The 22,376-nt window shown below is 47.6% G+C and overlaps 1 protein-coding gene across 1 annotated transcript in view; it reads left to right on the forward strand.

The window, feature by feature from the left end:
- The window catches only part of CD8A (CD8 subunit alpha), a 33,608-nt gene extending 17,899 nt beyond the window's left edge, over window positions 1-15,709 (forward strand). Inside the window, exons 2-7 of the mRNA XM_059407739.1 lie at window positions 9,490-9,859; window positions 9,949-10,314; window positions 10,907-11,017; window positions 11,254-11,364; window positions 12,022-12,052; window positions 14,385-15,709. Coding sequence (XP_059263722.1) covers window positions 9,811-9,859; window positions 9,949-10,314; window positions 10,907-11,017; window positions 11,254-11,364; window positions 12,022-12,052; window positions 14,385-14,445 — 729 coding nt within the window. The 5' untranslated portion in view covers window positions 9,490-9,810 and the 3' untranslated portion in view covers window positions 14,446-15,709. The remainder of the gene's footprint in view (window positions 1-9,489; window positions 9,860-9,948; window positions 10,315-10,906; window positions 11,018-11,253; window positions 11,365-12,021; window positions 12,053-14,384) is intronic.
- Window positions 15,710-22,376: the final 6,667 nt, after the last annotated feature.

Consider the following 22,376-nt stretch of genomic DNA (forward strand, 5'->3'; position numbering starts at 1 on the left):
AGGGGTGGGTGGGGGGAGTGGACGATTTGTTGTCCTCACAATGACCCCACCACCTCTCCATCAACTCTGTCTCCAGGGACCTGGCTGTTGCGGGTTCCCCAAACACACTTCTAGCCATGGTTCCTTTGCAACAATTTGTGCCTTCAGCCTGGCTCCCCAGCTCTGCACCTGGCCTCCTTTAGCTGGGTTCAGGCACAGCAGCAGTGCAGGTCTCCCTGGTCGCCCGCCCTCCCCCAGCCTCCCTCCGCCCCCTGCTAAAGGTGGCGACTTGGGCTAAGCTCCTGTCCTCGCTGCACCCACCACATCCTGGCACCCCCCCCCCCCCCCCCCCCCCCCCCCGCCCCCCCCCCGCCCCCCCCCCCCCCCCCCCCCCCCCCCCCCCCCCCCCCCCCCCCCCCCCCCCCCCCCCCCCCGTCATCAGGAGTCACGTGTTTCCTTGCCTGTCCCCACTGCTGGTGTGTCTCTCAGCATGGGGACCCTCAGAACTGGAAGAGGTCCCCTGAAGCAGGACACCAACTGCACACCCCACCCACAACCCAGCTCTATGTAGCTCCTCTCCACCGCCATGGACACATTCACATTGTCCCCAGTCCAAGGGAGAAGCTGAGGCCGGGGCGGGGGGTGGGGTGCGGGGAGTCCTCTTTCCAGGTTCTGCCTCTGGGCACCTGTAGGAACATTCCTGATGGACAGCTCAGCTGGTGTCTGAGGTGTGGAGAGGCAGCTCATTTCTTTCATTCCTGCTGAGCTGAGAAGGAGCAAACCACCCTGGAAAGCCCTCTAACCCCTTCATCCCGCCCCCACCGAAACAGAGGGAGGAGGAGCTGGAGGGCTGGAGGAGGAGGGAGGGCAAAGCCTTGGGTTTCTCCGTCTTTTCTTCCCTTCCCAAGCTTCGCCTTTTCTGCCTTCACTACTCCGGCCCCCCTCCTCCCGGAGGAGAACACTCTTCTAACTGGGTCAGTGGGCTGCAGGGCGAGCTGGAGCCCTTTCCGCCGGCGCTCGGGCGTTGGTGGCGAGCTGTGGAAACAACCGCCCTCTTCTCTCGCACTGTTTCCATTGCTGCGTCCTCCAGCTTCCACGGCTCACCCCGCAGGCACGTGAAGAGAACCGCTAAGATCCCCTCAGACACTTGCACGGTGGGGGGCTTCCCACCGGCAAGGTCACAGTTTATAGAACGTGGGAGTGAAAGCTTTCCGGTTGAGTTGAGGTTACTTCATGGATCCTCCACCAGCGCCCAGAGAAAGAGTGAACCGTCTTTGCGAAAAGAAAAATTTCCCCCTGACTTTTTACTCCCGGCTCCTCCCTCTGCCCACTACCCTGCTCAGGCGCTCACTCTCTCTTTGAAATAAAGTTTTTAGAATCTTCAAAAAAAAAAAAAACACTAAAGTTTCTGTTATGGATACACCGGATCCAGATAACAAGTTGTAGAAAGAAGGGAAGGAAGGAAGGTAGGAAGAAAGGAAAAGGGAGAATCGAAGAAGGTGGGGGAGGAAACAAGGAGAAGTGAGCCTTTTTAAGGTTTATTTTGTGACTGTCAGAGCCTTAACTGTGAGTACAGCAGGACCCAGGACAGTCCAGAACAAACAAACAAAAAAGGAGCTAAAGCCTCATTTATTGCGGAAATTAGTACCGGACAACTGGTCAGAAATAAATCCGGTTCTCTAAGCACCAACAAAATGACATTCAGAGTGACAGAATCGAAAAGACTGACAAAACTAAGAATCATAAAGCATGTGGGTAAACGGAAAGTCGCGCACAGCTGCTGTGAGGATAAACTGGTACCATCGCTTTGGAGAAAAGTTTGCCAATAGCTATGGAGGTTGAAGACAAGCTCATGTTCCAAGTAAGTCACTGCTCTCAAGGTCAATATCCTCTTGAAGCTGTTCCTTCCAAGCTGACACCCTAGGGAAGATCTTGCACATGGACCATAGGAAATACTTACCAGGGTGTTCACTATAGCGTTGTTTGTAAGAGCAAAGACTGGAAACAGCCTAAAGCTGCATTAACAAAGGAATGGATAAACAGTGGCAGTTCTCATCACATCTCATTGCTCTTGTATCCCCCACAAATATGAAAGACGATGTGCTCCTTCACTCATTTTTTTTAAAGTTTTTATTGTGGTAAAATACATATAACATCTACCATCTTAACCACTTCTAAGCGTAAAGTTCAGTGGTATTACGTGCGTTCACATTGTTGTACAAACACCACCCTCCATCTCCAGAACTCTTATTTTGCAAAACTGAAACTCTGCACCTATTAAATAATAACTCTCCATCTCTTTGGCCCTCAGCTTCCAGCAACTGCCTATCTACTTTCTGTCCAGTGAATCGAATACACAATGTACCTCATGTCAATGGCATCACACAGGACTTGTCTTTTTGTCATTGGCTTATCTCACTCAACATAAGGTTCTCAGGCTTTATCCATGTTGTGGTATGGGTCAAAATGTCCTTCCTTCCTTTTTTAAAGTTGAATAATATTCCATTGTGTGGCTACACCACATTTGCTTATCCTTTCATCTGTGGGGGAGGAGGGGAGGGCGGTTGGGTTGCTATGACCATCGGTATACTCCTTCCCTCCATTTTAACTTGACGTCAAGCATTTTTCATCATAAATAGTTGTAAAATATATAGTTTCCAATGTCTTGTAAATATTGATGTTTAAAGGTAAGACCTTTCCATCACTCTTTTTAATTGTTTCTGATAAAATGTAAATAAATAATATATTGATTTTTATTTCAGCCATCACCTGTTTTTAAAAGCAAAAACAAGTTCTTTAACTTTTGGAAATTTTTTGTCATTCCTTTCTCCCCTCTAATTTGTGAATTCTATCCATCTTCCTGCCTAGAAGTTTATTTTAATGTAATATGTTTTTATGCTTGAAGATCTTTGATTGATCTTCTCGGCCAGAAAAACGCATAAATTGAAAATTTAATTTCCTGTAACCATGAATTTCTAAGTATCAAAAAGTTGTTTAGATTATGCCATTATTACAGCTATGAGTAGTGTAGATGGTTCAAAGAGAACATAAATTATGAACATTGAAAATTAAGAATTAAACATAAAGTAGTCATTGGTGATATTGTACTAGAGTTGCAAGATGTTACCATTGGGGGGTACTGGGTAGAGTGTATGAGAGCTCTGTATTACTTCTTATAACTGCAGTATCAACCTATAATTATCTCAAAATAAGAATTTTTGTAAAAAAATAACTTTGAGGGAAATTTTAGCTCTTAATGAGATGGAGAGTACCCAGTTAATGAGCTCACAGAAAACTATTACGTATTGCTAAAAAAGGTACAACACCAATTACTTTCCTACTTTTATTTTTTTTAAGATTTTATTTCTTTTTTTAACGGAGAGATACACAGCAAGAGAAGGAACACAAGCAGGGGGACTGGGAGAGGGAGAAGCAATGCAATGCAGGGCTTGATCCCAGGACCCTGAGATCATGATCTGAGCCGAAGGCAGACGCTTAATGAATGAGCCACCCAGATGCCACCCCCTTTTTTAAAAAAATACAATGTAAGCACTGAGAAATTTTGTCCCTATAAATAGTTGGTTTTATTATAGCAGAGTCACTAAATCTTTTAACTAAATATATATATATATATATATATATATATATATATATATATTTTTTTTTTTTTTTTTTTTCTTTCCCCAAACAAAAACCACAATGGTGAACTACCACCAGAAGTTCACCTTAGGGGTGCCCGGATGGCTCAGTCAGTGAAGCGTCTGGCGTCTGCCTTCTACTCAGGTCATGATGTCAGGGTCCTGGGATTGAGCTCCATGTCAGGCTCCTTGCTCAGCAGGAAAGCTGCTTCTCCCTCTGCCTGCTGCTCTTCCTGCTTGTTCATGCTGTGTCTCTTTCTGACAAATAAATAAAATATTTAAAAAAAAAAAAAAAGAAATTCATCTTAGTGATCTATTAGTTGCTGTATTAGTTTACTAGGGCTGCTGTAACAAGAGAAATGTATGGTCTCACAGTGTGGAAGCTAGAAGTCAGAGACAAAGGCTGAGTTAGTTCCCTCTGAGGACCGTGAGGAAGAATCTGCGCCGTGCCTCTCCCCTTCCAGCAGGTTGCCAGCCATCTTTGGGGTTCTTGGCTTGTGGAAGCACCAGCCTGATCTGTATTTCTGCATGACACTCCCCCAAGGTATGTCTCTGTGTCCACATTTCCCTTTTTTATAAGGACACCAGTTATACCAGATTACAACCTGCCATAATAAGGTCCTAATGACCTCATCTTAACTTGACTTTACCTCCGATAAAGCCCAATCTCCAAATAAGGTTACTCTCTAAAGTACTGGGGGTTAGGACTTCAACATACGATTTTCAGGAGGACACAAACAATCCAACCCATAATAGCTGCCAACTAGAGTGGGTCTTCTTTCAATTGTGTTGAAAGCAAAGACTTGGGAACCACTAACCTGTAAGTGGATTGATTATCATTGTTAGATTTATTCACTGCTCAGTTGCTGGAAGCAGACTCAAATAGGCTTTACCACGTCTATTGGGTAGCCATGAACTTGTACCATTCTTACCTCACCTAGAAGCAACTGCCTTCACTGATGAAATTTGAAGGGGTTGGGGAAATGGAAATATTTTTAATTTCAACACAAATTTGCCAAAATAATATTTTAATTTAATGTTTTCATTTTATCAGACTTTAAACTTTGTGAGGTTTTTATTTAAGATTTTTAAAAATTCTTTAAAAGATTTTATTTATTTATGTGACAGATCACAAATAGGCAGAGAGGAAGGCAGGGTCGGGGGGTGGGGGGAAGCAGGCTCCCCACCAATCCGAGAGCCCGATGTGGGGCTCAATCCCAACACCCTGAGATCATGACCTGAGCCAAAGGCAGAGGCTTAACCTACTAAGCCTTTAGGCACCCCTAAAGATTTTATTTGACAGAGAAAGAGACAGTGAAAGAGGGAAAACAAAAAGGGGGAGTGGGAGAGGGAGAAGCAGGCTTCCCATGGAGCAGGGATCCTGGGAAGGTGGTGGGATCCCACCACCCTGGAATCATGATCTGAGCCAAAGGCAGACGCTTAACGACTGAGCCACGCAGGCGCCCTAAACTTTGTTTTCATCAAAACTTTGGAGCTAAGGTTTTACCTCATTTGATTCATTGCAAATAAAAACACTGCCAGCTAACCGCTTTGGCAAAGTCAGTCGTCAATGTCAAAACAATTAGCAAATCAGACTTTGTGTCAAAAAAGGAAGTGTGGTTCCTTTTGCAATGCTGCTGAGCACACTAGGAATGAGCATACATCCCATAATACCTCTCTGGCTTCTGCATTCTAGCTCTACAGAGAGAGTTGAGTAAAGTGATGAGGGCCAGGAGTTGGCCATAAGGTGGTCTAGCTCCAGCATTTCTCCCAGACACCCTCTTTGCAAGGATCTTGGGAACTTTCCCCAGGAGAAATGCTTATCCACAGCTAACGGTATGGATGTAAAAGGAAAACTATCTGGGTGTTTCCCCTTGATTATTGCCGCATGGAGTTTTGACCCCACTGGGCATTGCACCATAGTAACCTACAGGACTGCCTGTCTGCCTTTTTGTTTTAAAGCAAGAAAAGAGAGATTATGAAAGGGGAGGCAGGGAAAGCGAATCAGCACAAAGACTAGACACAGACATTTGCTCCTGGGCAGATCTGTCTTAGAAAAGAGAATCAATGGGAGCTGAAAATCTGGAAATGAGCCCCTAAAAATTACGTGTATCCCCAAAGACAGCCAGCCTCCTTGACCCCCCCAGGGTATGAATCCTCTGGTTGGAGGACCACTGAACTGTGGAATATTCACAATACCACTACACAGCATTTAAAATTAAAAACTAAGCCTCTCTTTATCAACACAACTCAAAGACATATGGTATGACCACGTTTCTGTACATTGAAACATTCTCCAGAAAAAGTGGGAGTGGCACAGGTGGGTGGAATTGACAGGTATTTGCATGGAGCTAAAGCAAGGCCCTGTTAACTCTAGAGCTCAAAGAAAGGCCTTTCTAGCCCCAGACAAGCTAACCCCTTCCAAGGAGACAGTATCTTCTCCACAGCTCAAGACTGGCAAGAGGAGGCAGCTGGCCATTGATTCCAAGTCGCCCCTGCAGTCAGTGTCTTATGAGCCACGGTACTGAGCCCTGATGAATTTCTTACCAGTGCGCAGTCCAGTTAATGTGCTCTGAATGCCTTCAATTCATGTAAATTAAAATTACTTTATTTCCATGTTTTAAGAACAAACACCTTCGAGAGAAACAAAGACTTAACTTAAATTTAGCACAGATACTGGAGACTCTCTTACCTTATCTCTCTCTGGATGCTTTTAAAAATAAGGGACTTGCTTGACAGCGTGCAAGTCATTGCCGTTGTGCCCATGCCTTCATGCCATCCCACGTGAGTGCCGCAGCTTGGGGTACTCAAGTACTTGGGGTACTTGAGGTACTTGGGGAGCTCACCTGGCATCGAGGAGCGGGCCCCGCCCAGCCTTCTGCACACCTGGCCCTGCTGCAAGCAAGCATCCCCAGAATTCTCCAAATTGCATCTGCTCTCCCACCTGCTGCAAGGCGGATGTCGTTGTGGTTGCATTGAGAATCCACCACATTCTGTAAAAAATATCATTGGGGTCACAAAGCCTCCTTGGTAGGTTTCATATGTTGCCTTGGCATGCCCCCCACCCTCTGTCATGCTCTGTACAAAGGGGCTGCCACCCCCATGGCTGACACTTTTCTTAGCTGCAAGGCTGGAAGGCCTCCAAGCCAGCTGCAGCTCTCTTTCAGGTGACCAAGATGGCCGGCCTGGACTTGACTGTTTCCTTGCCACACTCAGTCCTGTGGGTTAAGGGACAGCCCTGTGTCTACACAGCCAGGGACACACCATACATGTGTACATCTACATGCCAGGGATGCCCTGCTGTGAGTCACAGTCGTAACCATCATTACAAAGCATTTTCTTTCCCCAGTCTCCCTCGTCTTCCATCTGAAAATCTAACATGTAGTGAGCAAGTCCCCAGTAGTGTAGACATATTGTGTCTACTGCAGCCCACTTAAATGTCCATTAGCAGGAAAACTAAATTCTGGAACACCCATAGAGAATGCACCCATTAAGAAGAATGAGATAGATCTACACGTGCTGATAGGAAGAGCTTTCCTTCTTCTACTATTAGCTAAGAAAGGGAGGTTGCAAAAAATGCAGGTGTCATACAACCCCGTGTCAGTTGCTTGAGCAACCGACTCCTGCTCTCAGTTCACGTCATGATCTCAGGGTTGCGAGAGAGAGCCCTGCCTCAGGCTCCGCACTCAGGGGGGAGTCTCCTGGAGATTCCTGGCATAGTCACAGTGGAAAACAGTATGGAGGTGCCTCAAAAAGTTAAAAATAGAATTATCCTATGTTCCAGTAATCAAACTACTGAGTATTTACCCCCAAAATTACAAAAACAGAGGAACCTGGGTGGTTCAGTCAGTTGAGCCTCTGACTCTTGATTTCCAGCCAGGTGATGGTCTTGGGGTCCTGGGATCGAGCCCCACGTTGGGCTTCAGGCTCAGTGGGGAGTCTGCTTGGGATTCTGTCTCTCCTTCTCCTTCAGACTCTCCGCCCAGTCATGCTTTCTTTCTCTCTAAAATAAATAAGCAAAATCTTTATAAAAAAAAAATACAAAAACACTGGGGGTCCTGATTGGCTCAGTGGGTTAAAGCCTCTGCCTTCGGCTCAGGTCGTGATCCCAGGGTCATGGGATTGAGCCCCGCATCGGGCTCTCTGCTCCTCTCTCTCTGCCTGCCTCTCTGCCTGCTTGTGATCTCTCTGTGTGTGTCAAATAAATAAAAAATAAAAAATAAATAAAAAATACAAAAATACAAAAATACAAAACCACTAATTCAAAGGGATACATGCACCCCTATGTTTATAGCAGCGTTATTAACAATAGCCAAATTATGGAAGCAGCCCAATGTCCGTCAATAGATGAATGGAAAAAGAAGATGTGGTACATTTATACATGGATTATTATTCAACCACAAAAAGGAATGAAATCTTACCATTTGCAATGACATGGATGGAGCTAGAGAGTATAATGCTGAGGGAAATAAATCAGAGAAAGACAAATACCATATGATTTCACTCATATGTGGAATTTGAGAAACAAAACTAATAAGCAAAAGAAAAAGAGAGAGGAAGAGAGAGAGAGGAACCAAGAAACAGACTCCTTTATAGAGAATACACTGGTGGTTACTGGAGGCGGGGTGGGTGAGGGTAATGGACAAAATAGGGGATGGGGATGAAGGATGTGATGAATACTGGATGATGGATGGAAGGGCTGAACTGTGCACTGAAAATTAATATAACGCTATATGTTAACTACACTGGAACTAAAATAAAATATGTTAAATGTTCCACCTAGGGGTAGGTGCCTCGGATGATTTGAGAAGGCTGGGGAGCACACATTAAAATCAAAGTACTAGTAGTAATTTTTTAAAACCCATCCACCACTTAGGTTCTACCAACACAGCTCAGCCCAAGTTATGTTATGACATGTGGGGGAGGGGTGTCTCACCAGTCCTCACCAGGCAAAATCCATGGGTGGGGCAGACACATGGAACAGATAATGCCACGTGGCTTGACTCTAGACTCAGGTAGCAACAGTGTGAGGTGTATTTGTTCTGGGATTCAAAGTGGAAAGGCTAGGGCACCCTGAAGTAATGAGAGGCGGGCATCCACTGGGGCTGGAAGGCTTCAGGAAGGGGATATGATGCGCCAGAGCCTGAGAGAGAAGAGTGAAGGATGCTCCCAGGCATTCACCCAGGCTTCACATGGGGCCCCGGCCAGCGCCTAAAGCCAAGGATAAAGAGGAATGACGTCTGTGTCCTACAGCACAGAAGCTGGCCGCCAGCCTTAAACAGAACGGAATTTCAGGCAAAGGGAACAGCAAGGACAGGAGCCCAGAGTTTAGACAGCTTCAAGTTGAGTGAGAATGGAAGGCCAGGGGCCTGGGCGGAGGCTAGGAGGAGCTAGCACCCAAAAGCTCTGAGCCAAGCCCTGTTTGAGCTTCCATCCTGTCTTGCAAGTCATAGAAGTCTGCAAGAGTGACCCTGTCAGATCCCCTTTAGAAGAATAATGATCATGGCAGGGTGGCTAAAGGTGTGGCCAAGAAAGGGACTCATGTGAAGGCTGTTGCAGCAGCCCCAAGAAAAAATCTTGAGGCTGTCGGGTGATGTGTGGCAGTGGGGAGGACTGGGTGTGGTTGCCAGAGGACCTTCGGTCCCACACAAGGCAGGTGGCTGCTGCCTCATGGTCTTCTCCTTCCTGCTGAGCACCCAGACTACCCTGCGGAGTGGTGTGCAAGTCACCAACGCCTCTCCCTCCTCATCCCTCAGCGCCAGTCTTGCTAGAGCCATTATGAGTGACTACAAAGGAAGTGGACACTCTGCTTTCCTGCTTACTCTCACCTTCTTCACCTCTTGTAAACTCTCCTTACCCTCTGTCTCTGCAGCCCCCACAGGAGAGCCTATTCCAAAGGTCATTTGCGAGCCTCTGTCTTCGTCCTCAAGCCCGCAGTTTTAACCGTCCCCAGCGGCCCTAGAAGCCCGCTTCGACGGCCCAGGCCCAGATCATGGACCCCAGTCTGCTCCCTGGGCTGGAAGGTGGTAACCGCGAAAAAGAGGGCGACTCTCCCCTGCGGGGCTTCGGATGACATCACATCCTCCGAACTCGAAATCTGGCTCCTCGTCTGGCCCAAGGGCGTGACTTGCCCCCTCCGCATCCCACCCGCTCCAGCGCGCGTCGGTACGCGTCGTGCAGCGCAGAGCGCGCCATGGCCTCCTGGGTGACCCCCCTGCTCCTGCCGCTGGCCCTGCTGCTCCGTGAGTTAGCGACCCTTGGGGAGGGCGGGGGACGGGGCAGACGAGGAGCGCTGCGTTCCCGGCTCAGCCTCGATGCCTGCCGCCCGCAGATGCCGTCGCGGCCGCCGGGCCGAGCCAGTTCCGCTTGTCGCCGGCGAAGGTGGTCGGACAGCTGGGAGAGAAAGTGGAGCTGCAGTGCGAGGTGCTGCTGCCCTCCGCGGCGCCGGGCTGTTCCTGGCTCCTCCAGAAGAACGAACCTGCCGCCCGCCCCGTCTTCCTCATGTACCTCTCCCAAACCCGGACCAAGTTGGCCGACGGACTGGACTCCGAACAGATTTCGGGCAAGAAGATCCGTGACACCCTCTACAGCCTCACCCTGCGCCGCTTCCGCAAGGAGGACGAAGGCTACTATTTCTGCTCCGTCCTGAGCAATTCGGTGCTGTACTTCAGCTCCTTCGTGCCGGTCTTCCTGCCAGGTCCGGGCGCCCGGGGCGCGGCACCTCTCGGTGTGGGGTTTAGGGCTCACCTATGAACCCGTTTTTTTTTTCATACGGAGCCCCGCTTTTGAGCCTCTTAGCGCCCTTGGGGGGCGTGGGGACTACTTAATACTGCCTCCATTTCACAGACAAGGGAACTGAGGCCAAGGTGCGGCTGGGTAGGGGCTGAAGATGGCTTCTTAGGTCCCGCGGATTTGGGCTTGAGTTCAGGTGCTTGTCTGCCCCTGGATAGTTCCTTAAATTCTGTGAGCCTGCGTTTGGCTACCAACCCAAGCCCTCAAGCCTGCAGGTTGAGCCCTGGAGAGAGGCTGGGAGACCGGGAGCGGGCTCCTGCGTTCCCGTCCGAGGCGCCAGGTGTGCTCGGCCCCGCCCGGGACGCAGCAGGCTACCGCGCGCGCGGCGAAGCGGAGAGCGCGCATCCTGGAGGTCCCCAATCCATCTCCTCTCTCTCAGTGCAGAGGTCCGCGCGGGCGAAGGAGGCGCCCCGTTGGGCAAAGGCGCGCGAAGCCGTGCGGAGGGTTAGTGTCGATGTCCCCTGTCCGACTCCAACCACGCTCTGTTTCTCCCGCAGTCAAGCCCACCCCTACGCCCGCGCCGCGATTACCCACGAGGGCGCCCACCAACACGTCGCAGCCGGTGTCTCAGCGCCCCGGGATCTGCCGGCCGCCGGCGGGCAAGCCAGGTGAGACCCGCGCAGGGGTCCCGGGACCGGGACCCGCCAGGGGCGGTGCGGGTAGGGGGCGGGGGGGTGGTGGGGGAGAGCCCCCACCGGGCTCAGCCCTGATCGTGGAGATAGAGCCAAAACCTGTTCAAGTGGTGGGGAAACCGAGACCGGACCCGAGGGACAGGCCCGAGCTGGGGGTGTGGATTAGAGAATCCCGGCCAGTTCCTAAACGTCGGCGTCTTCGGTGTCTTCAGTGGAAAAAGGTGTGCTTGGCTTTGCCTGTGAAATCTACATCTGGGCACCGCTGGCTGGGACCTGCGCGGTCCTTCTACTGTCACTGGTCATCACCGTCATCTGCAACCATAGTAAGTTCTAGGGCCGCTCGGAGTGGCAGGGGAAGGGGACGGGGGGGGGGGGGGGGGTTTGCTCCACTTCCTCCTGCGCGGCTTGCTCCAGGCAGCTTGCCCCGAGATAGGATGGTTTCTGGAACCTGAGCTGTACTGTAGGCACAGCCCATTTCTTTCCTGGAGACAGAACTCGTGAAACCCCTTCCCACTCCTCTTTCCACTCTCTGGGGCGTTCTTAGGGAGACAGAGCCCTATTCCAGGATGGACAGGAGCATTGTGTTCCATTGGCCAAGGAGAAGGAGGTAGAGAGTGCAGTTTCTGGCTTATTACACCCACCCACCCCCCGCAGAGAGTGTGCCCCTGTGGCCCTCGGACTAGTGCTCAGGAAGACTGGATCAAAACCGTGACTTGTTGAGATTTACCCTCGGCAACCTCTCAGTGAACCCCTACTACTTTGGGTCCCACTGTAGGTGACCGTACTAACCTATCTTAGCCCACATGTGTATTTGCAATGCTTTTAAAATTGATGAGAAGAGGGATGGAAAAGCAGCTCTTACTTGGTTTTCAAGAGTTATAGTTCTAAGGAAATAGGAAAAGGGAAGGAGGAAGTAAATCTATTTGCGGACTATTGGTGGTGGTGAGGCAGTCATTTTGCTTCTTCTTTTTCTTATCCAGGGAACAGAAGACGTGTTTGCAAATGTCCCAGGTGAGTCTTATAACCCATAGGGCTGCTAACACTGGCCAGCCCTCTGCACAGGTCCTAGCTTCCCAAGCAGCCTTTGGTGGGAACCTTTCCCAGAGAGAGGCCATGGAGAATTCTGGGGGCAGGGAGTCAGCACAGTTTCTGAGCAAAGAGCGGCACAAGGCTGGAAAGGTGAGGAAATGGGAGGCATGGCCTGGGCTCATGGGGAGAACAGTACGACTTCTGTAAGTCTCCATATTCTCTGACCTGGCTCCAAAAATCCCAGACAGGATTCCCCCTATTAGTCCTAGTTCTCCACAGCCTTGAGGTCTCTTTACCTGGATGATTCCAACTGAGTTTTATTGTTTTTTTAAGAAAACTTTTTTTCTATTGTTTGTTCTAGATTTTTGAGTGATTAGTGTTTTTAAGAGCCAGTCTTTCATTGGAGAACCAAATAAGCAATGGCTTAGGCTCCTAATTTCCCTGTGTCAGTGTAGTGCCTTGATTTACCACCAAGGACTAGAAGGGAAACAGAGGCAGGAGCAGTTAGCTATCTGGCAGCCCAAGTGACTCCCCGATCCAATTCCAACCCGTGATCATTCTGAGATGATCAGGAAAAACAAAAACAAAAACAAAAACAAAGACCAGTGAGTGGGAAGAGAAGTCTGTCTTTTCTGTCCTTTGAACTTAGGCTGAGGCAGCCTGTGCTAACATCTAACTGACCCCACTCTGGCCCTGCACCATGATGGGGGTTACATGCAGGTTCTCTCTTCTCCAGCAACGGCATGTGATAGATGCCACAGTCCCATCTCACAGCTGAGCAGCTCAGATCAGGAAATCTACGCAACCCTGCAGAGATGTGATGACTCTCAGATTATCAAAATAATACATCATTTAATAAAAGCCTACAGAGTACCAGTTCCTTGTTTTACATATATTTTTATTATTTATTTATTTAAATATTTTATTTATTCGACAGAGATTGCAAGTAGGCAGAGAGGCAGGCAGAGAGAGAGAGGGTAGGGGGGAGAAGTAGGCTCCCTGCTGAGCAGAGAGCCCGATGTGGGGCTTGATTCCAGGACCCTGAGATCATGACCCAAGCCAAAGGCAGAGGCTTTAACCCACTGAGCCACCCAGGCACCCCTATATATTTCTTTTTAAATATTGAGTTTCATAACAATCTTTCAAGTAGTTACCATGATCACCACTTTTTCAGATGAGGAAACTGATGGTTAGGACATTTAGTGACTCGTCTAAGGCCACACTGATGCCAAATAGCAGAGCTCAGACTTCTCTATCCAAGCTCAGGCTCCTTCCTGCTTGGGGGATGGGAATGTTTAAGGATAATCAGTTCCTTTCAGTGGATGAAAATACTTCAAATTTTATACCTAGGGTTTGCATTTCCCACTCCTTGGTGTCTCTCTGCAGGAAGACAATTCCAATATCTCATATAATGTTATTTTTAAAAATATGCATCAGTATTTTTAATAACAGAAATGTAATGAATATATTGTAATGAATTGTAATAATGTATTCTAATGCCTGTATTATGAATGGTGTAACAAGGGGGACGAAGACCCTTTAAAAACAGAAAAAGATTTTTAGCATTTGCAAGTACTTGGGGTGCAGTTGGGAGTTTTGGCAGGAGAATCATCCCTTATCTTTAAGTTCTCTGAAAATTCTCATTTTGAAATGAACCAAGAACAAAACCCTGCCCTTGGAATACAAAGCTACGCGGAGTGAACATATCCGAGGGACCCACGTGCCTGAGTTAACACACTCAGTGATGACCGAGGACAGCTCAGCTTTCAGAGAGGTTTGGAGGATGGTGTGCGTAGACCTGACATTCATGATGAATCATGAGGTGTTAGCCCAGTCCTGAATTAACACACATTTTCAGTAGGACATCAAATTTGAGTTGTCTGTGTGCGATAAAGTAGCTCTGCTTGGCTGATGATGGTCATTTGCTCACATCCTTCTGGGGGACCGAGAATCAGCTCAACCGGTAACTTCGGTCATCAGGCACCTGACAAAGGCTCCCGGAAGCCAGACTAACTGGACTCTGATCCTGGCTCCATCACCTCCTCATTATGTTAGAACTTGGGCAAGTTCTCTCATCTATTTCCCAGTGGCCTCCCCCCCCCCCCGCCCCCGGGTTGCTGTGACAGCAAGATGGCAAACGTAAGGCACTTGACACTTTCTGACGTCATTCACTCAGTCCCCCGCTGGTATTCCAGGGACAAGTTCGCAGACCCTGCAGGGGCTAGGAGGCTGGGGCAGGCGAGCCAGATGTGGATGGAGGCAGTTAGCGCACTTTGGGGGCTCTTGCTGCAATCATGATCTGCCTCTCTTTCAGGCCAATGCCCAGACAAGGAGGACCAGGAGGCAAGCCCAGCCCTTCAGAGAAATATGTCTAACATGGAGATGGACCCTGTGCGACAGCCACTACAAGACCGAACAGAATTCTCTCTGTGAGAACAGCAACAGTCCTTCCTTCCTTATATATCCATTCTCATTATTATTTTTGTGGGGGTGGGGTGGGAAGGGTGACTTCTTCTTATGTGTTTTCCTTGGTTGACACAAAACAAGACTGTACGTCTTCAGTACACCACAAGGGCTCTGATACCATTGTGTGCTCCCACTGGGGTGAAGGGTGGGAAGGCCAGGGCTACCGCGAGCCGTGTTCTCAGAATCTGGTGGTTTGAGCTGGGGTGGGAGGGGGGATTTGCTCAGCATGATGCAGTCCAGACCTCTTTGGTTGACATTCAGGGATGGGGAGCAGCTTGAGCAGAGTCACAGCAAGTCTCAGGGCTCTTTTTCCAGCCATTCAGGTCTTCTGGAGGTGTCTGTCTCAGTGTGGGGGTGCTGTGTCTCAAACCCTAGGAGCACAGGTGATTTCTTGAGCAGCAGCGCTAGGCCCACAACTGCACCCACAGCCCTAAGGGGGTTCTAGGAGAACTTCTGCCTTTCACAGAGTTCTCTAAGGTGGTTGAATCCTATCAGACTTTTTTTTTTTTAATAACGACATGTGGAACTCCATGGTGTGGGAAGTCCTCAACTAAAGTGGAAGGGGTCAGCTGAATCCTGGAAAATGAGAAACTCCACCTTTAAAGACAATCTGTGGGAACTCCCCCAGTGGAGGCTGAATTGCTCTCCCAGCCCCCCACAGTGCAGAGGGGCCCGTGAAAGAGGAGAGACCACCCTGTGACAATCATGATCTGAGCATCAGCACGGTGGAACGGCTGTCCTCTTGAGCCTCTGAACACCGTATCCGCTCGTGCTCCTGGAACATCATGACTTCTGATGGTGCGGAAAGGCAGAATGGTTACAGAGCTGCCAGCACCGGCCCTGGCCTCCCCTCGATGGCAGATGAGGGGCTGGGACCGGAGACACTCTGGTGAGGAGGCGGACAGCCAAACCGGCTGCCTTCCACACGTGCGTTTCCTCTCGTCCAGAGTTGAACAAGAATTGAGTCCTCACTGGAAGAAAAAACTCAAATGAGGAAGTAAAAATCACCCATAATTCTTTACCTCAGGTGTAATCCATTGTTAATAGTGTGGTGTACATTCTTCCTGATGATTTTCTGTGCATATATGTGAAGTATATACTTCTGACTGTAAAAAAATACAATTGCTCTGCTTTTTATAAATGGCTTTAATAAAAAACATTGATGGCATCGGTTTTGTTTTGTTTTTGTGTTTTTTTTTTTAATAAACATATAGTGTATTATTAGCCACAGGGGTACAGGACTGTGAATAGCCAGGTTTACACACTTCACAGCACTCACCATAGCACATACCCTCCCCAATGTCCATAACGCAACCACCCTGTCTCTACCTCTCTACCCCCGGCAACCCTCAGTTTGTTTTGTGAGATTAAGAGTCTCTTATGGTTTGTCTCCCTCCCAATCCCATCTTGTTTCATTTATTCTTCTCCTACTCCCCAAACCATCCACGTTGTATCTCCACTTCCTCATATCAGGGAGATCATATGATAGTTGCCTTTCTCTGATTGACTTATTTCGCTAAGCATGATACCCTGTAGTTCCATCCACATCATTGCAAATGGCGAGATTTCATTTCTTTTGATGGCTGTATAGTATTCCATTGTATATATATATATATATATATATATATATATATATACCACATCTTCTTTATCCATTCATCTGTTGACGGTTATCTAGGTTCTTTCCATAGTTTGGCTATTGTAGACATTGCTACTATAAACATTCGGGTGAACGTGCCCCTTCGGATCACTACGTTTGTATCTTTAAGGTAAATACCCAGTAGTGCAATTGCTGGGTCATAGGGTAGCTCTATTTTCAGCTTTTTGAGGAACCTCCATGCTGTTTTCCAGAATGGTTGCTTGCATTACCACCAACAGTGTAGGAGGGTTCCCCTTTCTCCGCATCCTCACCAGCATCTGTCATTTCCTGACTTGTTAATTCTAGGATGGCATTGTTTTTAATGACAAAATAGCACACCATTTTTTAGTGTGCCAACTTTTATTTATTACTCAGCATTTAATTTTCCAGTTTCCAGTGTTTCATTACTCTAATACCACTGCCAAAACTTTGGCACGTATGTGCCTTTAGGATATCTTTAGGATAAAACCCTAAATGTAAAATTATTAGGCCAGTCACTACTTTCACTGTGGACTCCCTGTTTTCCCATCAGCTAGAACTGATTAGCCTCTCCTGACACCACTGATACTTCTCTTGTAATAAATCACAAAATCTTTACCCTTGTTGAGGTAAAATATACATACTGAAAAGTCCCCAAATCCTAAGTGCACAGCAGCTCCAAGACATCATCAAGCGAACACACTCACATAGCCAGCACCGGGTCAAGAGAGAACTTTCCCTGCCTTGAAACTGCCTTTTGCAACCTTCACTTTTAAAAACCAAGACACTTTTTTTTTTAAATTTTTAATTTTTTATAAACATATATTTTTATCCCCAGGGGTACAGGTCTGTGAATCACCAGGTTTACACACTTCACAGAACTCACCAAAGCACATACCCTCCCCAATGTCCATAATCGCACCCCCTTCTCCCAACCCCCCTCCCCCTAGCAACCCTGTTTGTTTTGTGAGATTAAGAGTCACTTATAAAAACCAAGACACTTTTAAAGAACAGAAAAAGTGCCTCAAGTGTGAGAAAGCAGAAGTGAAAGCTAAGAAAGTTCCCATGAGACAAAGTCCTGCCCTTGTCCCTTTCCTCCCCAAACCAATCCAGTGACAGAACCAGGAGCCACTGCAGGGACTGAGACCCAGTTTAGAGCGGGCTCCAGGGCTCTGAGGCTGCCTGTCCCTGGGTTTCCTGGGAGGGGCGACAAGGAACATCTTGCTTGCTTATGCGAGACACTTGAGAGGATGGCTGTGGAAGGTCAATCTTAAAGAACCCGGGCTAGCATGAACAGAAGAAAAGGGCTTTTCCTCTTTCACTTGCAACACAGCTAATGAGTGGCTGGGAAGCCACCCTGGGGAGGCTCGGAAAGGGTGGAATACTTACTGATTTTCTCATGCCCCCAAAGAAGTTTCACTTGCCATAACTAAAAAGGTAAACACTATTTTGGAGATTAAAAATATCGACATGGTGGGGGGCGCCTGGGTGGCTCAGTTGGTTGGGTGTCCGACTCTTGATCTCAGCTCAGGGTCGTGAGTTCAAGCCCTGTGCTGGGCTCCACGCTCAGCGTGGAGGCTACTTAAAAAACAAAACAAAACAAAACAAAAAACAACTAAATAGAGAAAGGAATTCATCAGAGTTGGCCCTCAGATCCAGGGAGAAAACAGAAAAACAAGCTGCAGGCTGAGGCTGAAAACATGAAAGGTGGCTGTGAATTTAGGCTCAGGGCTTGCCGGTGACCACAAACATCCAACTGTTCATTCTGCACATGCGGAAAGAGCACCTGACAGTTCAAAGCTGGCAGACTCAAGTCCAAGTCATATTTCACTTGCCGGCTTCTAGCCCGAGCACTGACTCTAAAAATTTCCCCATGAGCAAGATGCCCACGACACATTTTTTGGACCCTGAGAAACAGGAATTAGAGAAATGACTTCTCTATCATGCAGTTAGCTTGGTGGTTCAGTGAATAAATATTCATTCATTCAACAAAAAACATATTCCCTTTGTGGAAAAAAGAAACCGGAGAACATCGTCGTTTGTTTCTCCAGTTGCGACACTGCCATTCGAAGAACCCATGCCACACTTGAACATCCCCCATGACTCTTCAACCAGCGGCATGGGGAGAAGTCTCTCTTTTCCACCAGCAAGAAGCCACCCCTCTGTCCAGCCCAGGGCTGTGTGTAAATATCTCCCACATCCCCCCCACCATCGCCACCCTAATATTGTGACCACCAGGGGCAGGCAACACTTACTCTGCTCCTAAAGGCGGGCTTGAGATATGTTTCTCCACCAAAGGAACTGACGGAGGCCACAAGTGCCTACGATTAGGTTGAATGCAGAGTTCTGAAAGCAGCTTCCTGGCCTTGTGTTCTCTAGCAAGTGACGTCAGGTCTCAAAACCTTGGTTTCCCCACTTGTGACGTGGGGGTAATGATAATCCCGACCTCAAAGGGTTGTTGGGAAGAATATATGAGTTTATATGTATTTTTAAGTGCTAGAAGAGCTCCTGGAACACAGTAACCAACCGTATACTGAAAACAACGTACTGCATTTTTTCAAAACCAGCATAGAACCCATTACACTCAGAATGCAGCCAATTCTGTCTGATTCCCCCAATTTCTATTCTCAGAAAGAGTAACCATTTCTGACAGAAACACATTGTGCATACACCCAGGGATCTCGGCCTCCCAGTGCTAAAAAAGACAACCCTTCACACACATCTCACCTTGAGAGAGCTCAGTCCCAGATACACACAGCCTTGGCTCTGTCACTGAAGCTCCCATCAGTCTCACATGCTGAGGGCCAGCCCCCCAGGTCCCCCAATGCCCTCCTGCAAGAGAGCTCTACCATCCTCAGAGCAGCCGGATAAGGCTTGCAGAGTAGAAGCATGAGCTCTACTATCTGTCCTCTCAGCACCTCCTGAGGTCCCCATCCCTTCGGACAACCCCCCTCTTCTGCTCTCCCTTAGATGGTTGTGATCTGTAGGTGTCATTTGTTCTTATGTTTCAGTGACTTAAATAAAAAAACAGGTACCAGTTATTTAGCACTCATCATGGGCCCAGCACCTCATGTGGGCTTCAGCAGAACCCTGAAGTAGGAACAATTACCATTCTTCTTTACAGATGAAAAAACTAAGGCATCGGAAGTTCTGAACGTTTTCCCAAGATCACTCTAGAGCCTGGTGATGGGCTCATGATTGGAGCTCAGGTCTAACCCCACAGACCAAATGCCTAGCCGCTCTGCTCTTTAACTGAAGCACAGCAGACACACAACAGGATACACAACGGTACAACATAGGGATTCGACAATGGTGTGCATCACGCTGCGCCGCCAGAAGTGTAAGCACCCAAAACCAGTTTTTACACCTATGCAGCCCAAGGTACAAAACAAAAGTCACCATCTGCTGTGAAATCAAACAAATGGGATCCTGTCTGAAGTCAGGGTGAGGGCCTGCTTCTAACACGAATATCACGAGGGGCCAAGAAATGCAACTCAAGGAGGTGGTTCCGCGACTGCTACCTCCTCATTTGTGTCATGTCTCGGGGAGGTGGAAGGCTGCACTGATGGCTGATGCCAGTGGCTTAATTCCTTTATGTGAGTGGAATTTCATCTGTCTCCTGGCTCCAAGGCACGGGCAAGCGTGGTAGAGACTGCAGGTTGTTTTTCCAACTGTTCTCCCGTTCTTCCTTACCAGCAGAACCCTTATGGTACTACAGGTGGCACTGTGCCCAGACATTTCCCAGACTTCCCGGCAGCCAAGTGTGGCTAGTAAGTCATTGGATGGAGCTTCAGGGAAAGACTGTTCAAAAGAGCTTACTCAATGGGAAGCTGCTTCTTTCCCCACTCCCTTCCTCTTCCTCCTCCCTGCCTGGATCATGGTTACAACTAACAAAGAGGTGCAACAGGCCACACGTGAAGGCTGTGCAAATGGACAGGAGCCCAGGCCCCTGACAGCACGAAGCCACCCTACAAACCCTGGACTGCCTAGCTCTCACAGGCGGCTGACTGCTATCTGCTAGTAAAGTCAAAGGCCATCTGCCCAGATTTCCTGATCTTCTCAAAGCTTGCAGGATAACTTAATAAATTCCTGTGAAATTCCTCTTTAGCGCTGATTAGCTCACTGATCTAAAACAACTAAAAGCAGCATGGTCTTAAAAATGAACAGAAACCTGAAATGGGTTTCTAACCTGTTCAGAAGGGGGAAAAGCTCCCGAAATGATTAGTCCTGAACACTGACAAATAACAGGCTTCCTTTTGAAGAACACTTTTCTTTTAGAGGGGAAACAACATCAAAGCCCTTTACTTGCACAGCAGCCCTTGCAAAGTGGCTGAATGCAGTCCTCAAATGGAGTTAAAAAGACCCCTCCTGGCTAGAAATTGGCAGAGAATCACACAACCCACATGGTATAGAAATCAATAGGAGGAGAGTGTGAGGTTAGAAAGTCACCCTTCTGGGGGCACCTGGGTGGCTCAGTCGGTTAAGCATCTGCCTCCAGCTCAGGTCCTGACCCCAGGATCCTAGGATAGAGCCTGCGTTGGGCTCCCTGCTTAGTGTGGGGTCTGCCTCTCCCCCACCACTTGTGCTCTCATGCATGCATGCTCTCAAATAAAATCTTAAAAAAAAAAAAAAAAGTCACTGTTCTAGAAAATGGAGACAACAGAAGACTTGGGAATATATTTTAGAACATCAGATCAAGGAAGCTCAAAACTCGAGACCCCACCCTATTGGTTCTCTGAATTGCAGAAAGGTTCAGAGCACTAACATTTTATGATAAAAACTTCTCTCGCTAGATTTCCATTGTATTTCTCACTCTTACATTATCTTGGTCCTTACTGAGTAGAGACCAAGTCTGTCTTGTTCAGAATACTGTTCAGGACCTGCGATATTCAACATTCACTTCACCTACTGTCTTGGCCTCCTCTGCTCTAACCTCATCCCCTCCCCAACCACATCTGCTACTATAGCAAGAGTGGACCTTAAAAATACCCAACTTATTCTTATCTCCATTCTCTTCCCTCCCATCATCCTCTGGTAGTGAGGATACCGATGGAAACTAACCTCACTACAAGGGCCTTGGTGCTTGTGCTCCACTTTTCTCTATCAGCAATTCCTAAGCTCCAGGATACCAAGTACCTTGTTTTCTCTCAGTGCCTGGAACTTAGGAAAAAAAAAATCCCACGTTGAATGATCAAAGGTGCCATACCATGGTATGTTAAATGTTTACTGCATTTAACATACACACATCTGTTTGAGTTATTAAATAAAAGGATTCTAAGCAGTACTTAGCATGAAGCACCTTGACTTTCCCAAGGAAACTCAAAATGCCGACGTACAGGAGCTCTTGCTTAGACAATACTTAATGTTTAGGTATGTTATATTTGTTAGTATAGGGGACTCATAGGAGTGTAAGAAACTCTCCACCATAAGGAAAGGTTTTTTTGGGGAAGTATTTTTTTTAAAAGAATGAATAAAACACTTTCTATCAAACATATCTTGACAGAGACTTCAAAGTAGCTTTGTGAATGGATTCTACCATTGTCCCCTAATGCAAAGTTTTAAAATTTCATTCATTCATATTTTGCTTTTTTAAATATTTTGTCAGAAAGAGAGAGCGAGCGAGCACAAACAGGGGGAGTGACAGGCAGTCGAAGCAGGCTTCCCACTGAGCAAGAAGCCTGCTGTGGGACTCCATCCCAGCATCCTGGGATCATGACCTGAGCCTAAGGCAGATGCTTAACAGACTGAGCCACCCGGGTGTCCCAATGCAAGGTTTTTTTGCACTGCGGCTCTCGACTCATTAGCAGGTCATAAAATTAGAGTCTTGATGAACATTAACAAATTGAAAATATTAGTGTTATAACACATTAGAAGCATTCATTTTGTAAAACGTGCTTCAGAACTGTAAACTTTGTGTATACGGTGATGAGAGTTTCTTACTGGTTGCCATAAAACAAAGTCAGGTAGGTCCTCTGTGAAGTGACCTTTCTGTCTGCTAGGATACTATCACCAAAGCCTCTACCAGGGGGTGGCTACTGTTCAGTCTAAACGTGCATTTGCAATCTTTACCTTGCCATTACAAAAATCCATTATTTTATATCTTTGGTGATCGTCCTTGCCCATTTTGGTAGGGAGGGGATGGGAAACAAATTTTGCCATGCTGCAAATACAACACCCCTTCAAACGCCTGGATGCTTAAAGAAATGCACTGGTGTTAAAAAT

Source organism: Mustela nigripes, chromosome 7 (genome assembly GCF_022355385.1).
Source record: "Mustela nigripes isolate SB6536 chromosome 7, MUSNIG.SB6536, whole genome shotgun sequence".
In the NCBI taxonomy this organism is placed as follows: domain Eukaryota; kingdom Metazoa; phylum Chordata; class Mammalia; order Carnivora; family Mustelidae; genus Mustela; species Mustela nigripes.